The sequence below is a fragment of the Eufriesea mexicana genome, unplaced genomic scaffold (assembly GCF_001483705.2).
Source record: "Eufriesea mexicana isolate 0111107269 unplaced genomic scaffold, ASM148370v2 scaffold12515, whole genome shotgun sequence".
Lineage (NCBI taxonomy): Eukaryota > Metazoa > Arthropoda > Insecta > Hymenoptera > Apidae > Eufriesea > Eufriesea mexicana.
The window spans coordinates 50735-57937 of NW_016920072.1; the positions used below are offsets into that span (position 1 = coordinate 50735).

Here is a 7203-nt window from a genome sequence, read left to right on the forward strand (position 1 = left end):
AGCACCAAAAGTGAAGAATACAACTTGCCCAAATCCAGGGGAATTTATGTGTGCAAATGGAAACTGTATTGATCAACGATTGGTTTGTAATAAAGAACCTGACTGTGCAGATGAAAGTGATGAACCTGCTCATTGTAACGTGGACGAGTGCGCTCTTGTAGAAGTGAATCAATGTGCTCACAAGTGTATTGACACACCAACAAGTTACTATTGCGAGTGTAATCCAGGTTATAGACTTTTGGAGGATGGAAAAGCTTGCGCTGATATAGATGAATGTGCAGAGACACCACAAGTATGTAGCCAGCAGTGTCAGAATACACCTGGTAGTTACTATTGTAAGTGCAACCATTACTGGTACGAACGCGCTGCTGATGAGCATACATGTAAAAGAAGAGATAATACTAAACCTTGGATCATCTTTACGAACAAGTACTATGTCAGAAATATGTCTATTGATGCCTCCAACTACAGCTTAATGCATCAGGATCTCATCAATGTTGTTGCTCTGGATGCTGATTATGCCGAACAAATGCTCTATTTCTGTGATGTTACTGCTAAGACAATTTTCAGGTAAATTTGAATAGTCTATTTTCAAAAATTATTTATTTAAGACTGATAAGACTAATTCTTTCATTTGATATTTCTTTACAGGGCACCTATCATAGGAGGAGAGAAAGAGGCTATCATTAGACACGATAGCCTTGGTTTAGAAGGAATTGCAATTGACTGGGTAGGCCGAAAACTATACTGGCTTGACCGTCATGCTAAACACTTAGACGTTGCTGAACTTAATGGTACCAACAGGAAGACTCTATTAAGTGGCATAGCTGATCCGCGTGCAATTGTTGTTCATCCTGGTACAGGATATTTGTATTTCACTTCATGGTATCTTCAGGTAATTTTCATTAATTTTAAAGCAATTTAATTTATTGTATATGAAATTCTACACTTAAAACAATAATTGTTTTGATTTTTAGGCTTACATAGGCAAAATGGGAATGGATGGAAGTAATTTCACAAGGATTCTCACTTGGGAGGATGATATAGCTTGGCCTAATGCTTTGACTATTGATTATTTCACTGACAGAATTTTCTGGGCAGATGCTCATCTAGACTACATTGCATTTGCTGACTTGGAAGGCCATAATAGGCGTAAAGTTCTTTCTGGAACTGCTGTGCCTCATGTTTTTGCCATTACAGTATTTGATGACTTCATTTTCTGGACTGATTGGAATCTAAAATCCATCAGTAGGGCAGAAAAATTTTCTGGAGCTAATTTGCGATTTCTTAGAAATACTACTCATAGGCCATATGATATCCATGTATACCATCCTCTTAGACAGGTGCCCTACAACAATCCATGCATAGAAAATAATGGCGGATGTTCTCATCTCTGTCTAATTTCGCCACCTGCAAGTTCTTATTTGTTAGAAGGGTATGGTCAACCTGGTGTAACGTCATTCAAATGCAAGTGCCCCAATCAGTTTGTGTTAGACAAAGATGGGAAGACCTGTAGGCCTAATTGTACCGCTGGTCAACATAATTGTGGTCCTCCAGATGAAAAATGCATTCCGTGGTATTGGAAGTAAGTAGAAACACATTTTTAATGGCAGTAATTATAGGGCTGAATTGCAATTAATAATGTCGATTTTAAAGATGTGACGGTGAAAAGGATTGCAAAGATGGTTCAGATGAACCTGCTATTTGTCCAGCGCGTGTTTGCCGACCCAGCGTTTTCCAGTGTACAAATGGTAACTGTAGACCGAATGTCGCTGTCTGTGATGGCGTAGATGATTGTGGAGATAAAAGCGACGAAGCTCACTGTAACTTAGAATGTGGTGAATTAGAATTTAAATGTAAGTCGAGTGGACGTTGTATTCACGAGTCCTGGAAGTGCGATGGCGACGCAGATTGTAAAGATGGTAGCGATGAAGATCCTGCTATTTGTCGTAAGTCTTTTCTTCTAAGAATTTTACTCGTATTACAACCAATAAAGTATGTAAAAGTTACTAAAGATTCAAATACTTTTGTCTCACCTGTATAGACAATCGACCATGTGATCCAAACACAGAATATACTTGTAAAAATGGTAGGTGTATCCAAAAAGTTTGGATGTGCGACTCTGACAATGATTGTGGTGACGATAGTGACGAACCAGCATACATGTGTCGTCAAAGAAATTGTACTACTGGTTGGCAACGTTGTCCAGGTCATGCTAACTACCGTTGCATACCGAAATGGCTCTTCTGTGATGGAAAAGATGATTGTCGCGATGGTTCGGATGAACTTTCTGAAAATTGTCCTAAGTGTAACTCCGAAATGGAATTCAAATGCACTAATAATAGATGCGTACCTAAACAATGGCTTTGTGACTTTGCTGACGATTGTGGGGATGGTAGTGATGAAGCTGAAGCAATGTGCAAGAACCGTTATAGAGAATGTTCAGAGTCTGAGTTCCGGTGTGATAATGGAAAGTGTATTGCCTCCAGATGGAGATGCGATTCTGAAGATGATTGTGGCGATAATAGTGATGAGAATGGTTGTCAAGAGTTCGTATGTAAAGATGATACATTCCAATGTGCAAGTGGTCATTGCATAGCTTCGTACTTAAGGTGCGATGGAACACGAGATTGCAGAGATATGAGTGACGAAATTGGATGCCCACCAAGGTATCCAGGAGGACGATATTGTCCACAGTCGAGATTCCAATGCGATAACAACCTCTGTGTCTACCTCACGGACAAATGTGATGGAAGTGATGATTGTGGTGATGGCTCTGACGAGAATCCCAGCATGTGTGGTATGATTTTTATTTTCTATCTTTTATACATATACAATAATTACGTACGATCATACAATTTAGTTTAATTATGATGTTTAATATTTTACAGCAAACTTTAAATGCGATACAATTAGAAGATTCCAGTGTGCCAATCACAAGTGCATTGCTAAATACCAATTGTGCGATGGCATTGACAACTGTGGCGATGGTTCTGACGAAAACAATATGACTATGTGCGCTTCTAGAGTCCGCTCATGTGATGCTATAACCGAATACACGTGCGCCAATAAAAAATGTATTGATCGATCTAAACTCTGTGACTTCGCTGATGATTGCGGAGATTACTCTGACGAATTTGGTTGTCGTAAGTTTCAAAGTTTTACTAATATTGAACGTATTGTAGAAAATTAAATTAAATTATATAAATTTATATATTTTCTATCACGATATGATTGTTCTCAGTACATATCAGACATATTATCAACTTATAAAAGTAGAATCATTTGTTGTAGCATTGCTAACTTAAACATATTTTAACATTTTCATTGTAGATCACAATAAACCCTGTCTGGACAGCAATAAGGGGGGCTGTGCTCACTATTGTCACAATATTACCGACGGTGGTTATATCTGCGCCTGTTATTCAGGTTATATATTTTCACGATATAATCGAAAACATTGCGAAGACATTGATGAATGTGCTACTGGCCAGCATCAGTGCTCTCAGCTTTGTACTAACCTAAATGGCACTTACTCCTGCTCCTGTAGACAAGGTTTCGAATTATCTGACAATCGTAGTGGTGTTTGCAAAGCTGTAGATACTGATATGATGATCTTATTCGCCAATGGTCCTGGTATTAGAGCTTATGATCCTCATGACAAAGAAGAATTCGAGGTTATTGCGAATGAGAAAAGAGTATTGGCTCTGGACTTTGATCCTAAATCGGAGTATGTATTCTGGATCGATGGTTATGATAATTCCATCAAAAGATCATATATGGTGAACGCTAAAGATGGACAAGTGAAGATTGGATATGCCCAAGATCTTAACATAAAAAGTAATTTTTTAATTTATAATACCTTATTATAAGTTATGCTATACTACCAATTTAATATATATGATTTTTTTTTTTAAAGGTGAATCAGGACTTACAAGTTTAGCTGTAGACTGGATTTCTGGTAATCTCTATTGGACAGAAATCGATTCTTCAGGAGCTACAGTTTTCGGAAGAGTCATGGTCTCAAAGGCAGACGGTAGATACCGTCGAAGTCTAATAACAGTTGGTTTAGAAATTCCAACTTCTATTGCAGTAGATCCAGAATTAGGTCGAGTCATCTGGGCAGATGCTGGAAGTCAACCCAAGATCGAAATCGCTTGGATGGATGGCAATAGACGAAAACAACTAGTTTCCGATAAAATTGGACAACCTATTGCGCTTACTATTGATTATTCCATGCAACATGTCGTTTATTGGGTTGATAGTAAACTTAACACCATTGAATCTATTCAACAGGTAAATTTCAAGTACACATTATTCCACTAAATTCAAGAAACCCTTAAACCAAAAACATCAATTTTTATTTAGAATGGATCAAACAGGAAAGTGATTCTTAAAGGTGATAGTCTGAAGCATCCAGTTTCTTTGGATGTCTTTGAGAACAATCTGTATTGGGTATCTAGAATGACTGGTGATTTGATCAAGCAGGATAAATTTGGTAGAGGTGTGCCAGAAGTCATCATCAAATATGTACCTAACGCGGGAGGAGTGAAGGTGTATCATCAACAAAGATATAATACTTCTTTGAGAAATTTCTGTCCTGAAGATCAATGTACCCATCTTTGTGTCCCAATTCCTGGTGGAAATCGTTGTCTTTGCTCGGATAGCATTGGTCCTCTTCAACAAAGAGAGACTATACGATCGAATGAACGTCATTGCGACGCGACTAATGAAAGACCACTTCCAGCACCGAGGATTTGTCCTTGCAGGAATGGTGGATTGTGTCAAGAAGTTGAAGATAATAAATTACAGTGTGATTGTCCTGTTCCCTTCCACGGAGAATTTTGTGAAATTATGTTGGGAACTAGATCGAGCAACGCCACCGCTGCCATCGTCATACCCATTGTTATCTCTGTATTGGTTCTTCTTGGAGCCGCAGCTGTTATTATGGTGCTCAAGAAACGGCCATTGTAAGTTATATAATTTTTTAATAAGTTTTTATACCTTTCTTTATGTTGAATTTCCTAATTTTTAAATTTTCTTCATTTCTAACGTTTCCTCCTTTTTTTTTATTGATTTTATTCTATGATATTATTGATGAATTTTACAGTGGAAAGCCTGGAGGCCTTGGCAGTTTAACTGGTGCTCAGAGTGTATCTTTCAGACAAGGAAGCAATGTTGAATTTGGCGTACCTGCTCACGAAAGAATGGTACATATAAAACTTTTATAATTCTATAAATATAAAATAGTACTGTATTAATTACCAACATATTTTTTAAATAGGAACCTTTAGATGTGGAGTACAATCTTGGTGATGTGAGTAACAAAAATAGAGACTTCAGTAATCCCATGTATGATGCAGTAAATACAGAAACAGGTGCCACAAATGGCACTGGTGCGAGTAGCATGTACGAATTGCCAGCTGAGATGAAACCATCCAGCATTCAACACAAAGAACCACCACAGTTGCACCTGAAGAGGAGAGAACTTGATCCAACACCCATTGATTCTGGGAAAGATACACAACAGTTGGTTGAGGAAGACAAATCCGAGTGTTAGATAGTATAACTTTCTCTGCAGTGACGTAGTTAGAAGTTTCGGGTGATTTAAAAAAGAAAGACTCGTTTGAATAACATAATAGCAAAATATAAACGATCTAGGAATTTTTTATAAAATGTAATGAATGTTTTTATATTGTGACATATTGATTTATTCACAAAGTTATTGTAATTGTTATTTTTTTAAATCTGTAAGCATGTGAACAATTCATTTGGAAGTTTGGTAACTAATGATAATGATTATATATCTAGACAGTTCCAAACTATGTTATTTTGTGGTATAGGGATTTTCTTTTTCTAATGTTTTTCAGATGCACATATAGTTATCTTTGATGAAGGGGATTTTTAATGGAGCACAAGACTGAGTATCTTCAACATGATTTTTTACAACGTACATATGTTATTGTAAAATTCTCAAAGAAAACGCGATGAAATTAAGAATATATAACCTGTTGATAGTAAGTTCAAAAAAACGAGATGCAGGAAGTGCATCTGACTACGCCACTGCTCCTATGTAGGGATGCACTCGTATCTGTGGCACTTCTGTTTCGATACACTACAATTATTAATATTGAAATATTAACAAAAAAGAAAAGAAAAACTATATATATTAGAACATAGAAAATTAAAGAAAGAAAATGGTGAATATCAAAAGAATATGGAAGAAAATACTTTTTCATTTTTGATCCATATAGAGATTGAAGTGCAACTGGTAACGAGTTTGTGTTATCTTAGGTGCGATTTGTAAGTCTTGTAAATACGATTATCGCAGAATATTAATTTCATGTTGTCCATGTACCATAACGAAGCAAAACATTCCATACTTTTTCCGAAGACAGCTCGAGGTTAATTAGGGAGGGTGTTAAGGGACTATATGTTTAAAAATAAAAACCTCGACGAGCGCGTCATTTCACGACATGAGCGTTTTCTTCGCTACGAAGGGAGAAACGAATTTGTTTTAAGGAAGAGAAGAAATGTTTTTTTCTATTAAGCTTGCTCGGCCACATGTGAGCGTTGTTATATGCGTTTGTACATTTTTCTAGATTATGCGCGGAGAACGTCAGTGTACAGTTTTTCTTCCGTGGCAACTGTGATCGTAAAAATTACAAATTGGGTTCGAGTATGCAAGGTGATCATTTAAATAAATTTGAATAAAGCGTACCCATTCTCTGTTATACGTCCCAAATATAGATGAGAGAGGAATCTTTTATCTTCTTGTTACTCTTTTTTTTTTCATTTGTTCTTTTTTTTTTGCAAGATTTATTATTCGATACAGTAGAATTTCGATTACAATAGAGATTAAAAATATTTGTAAGACTCGTAACTTCAGAATCTGCAGTTTTATTGTTATATTTTGCATATCAAGTTATATTGATTGTTAAATCTATTCTTAATTAGTGACTGTCTCTTCACCAACAATTAGCAAAATTTTCTAGTTACCAATCTTATATTTATTTAAAACTTAACTTCCGTGTTTTGCAAATTATAGTGGAATAATTCTTATAAATTTATCAATTTATAATATGTTTTAAAACGAAAGGATAGTTAAATAATATGTTAATTGGTTAACTTAGACTAGTTAATCAAGTTTCTACTGCACGAATTTTCTGTTTTTTTTTTTTTTTTTTTTTTTTTTTTTTTTTT

The 7203-nt window shown here is 35.9% G+C and overlaps 1 protein-coding gene across 3 annotated transcripts in view; it reads left to right on the plus strand.

Annotated features, from left to right (window-relative positions):
- The window catches only part of mgl (low-density lipoprotein receptor-related protein megalin), a 34648-nt gene extending 28903 nt beyond the window's left edge, over nucleotides 1–5745 (plus strand). For all 3 annotated transcript variants that reach the window (XM_017908717.1, XM_017908715.1, XM_017908716.1), the window contains 11 exons: nucleotides 3–570; nucleotides 652–895; nucleotides 978–1585; nucleotides 1657–1949; nucleotides 2045–2800; nucleotides 2892–3146; nucleotides 3334–3840; nucleotides 3920–4296; nucleotides 4369–4970; nucleotides 5111–5210; nucleotides 5285–5745. In XM_017908717.1, the coding sequence (XP_017764206.1) occupies nucleotides 3–570; nucleotides 652–895; nucleotides 978–1585; nucleotides 1657–1949; nucleotides 2045–2800; nucleotides 2892–3146; nucleotides 3334–3840; nucleotides 3920–4296; nucleotides 4369–4970; nucleotides 5111–5210; nucleotides 5285–5560 (4586 nt within the window). In that variant the 3' untranslated portion in view covers nucleotides 5561–5745. The remainder of the gene's footprint in view (nucleotides 1–2; nucleotides 571–651; nucleotides 896–977; nucleotides 1586–1656; nucleotides 1950–2044; nucleotides 2801–2891; nucleotides 3147–3333; nucleotides 3841–3919; nucleotides 4297–4368; nucleotides 4971–5110; nucleotides 5211–5284) is intronic.
- Nucleotides 5746–7203: the final 1458 nt, after the last annotated feature.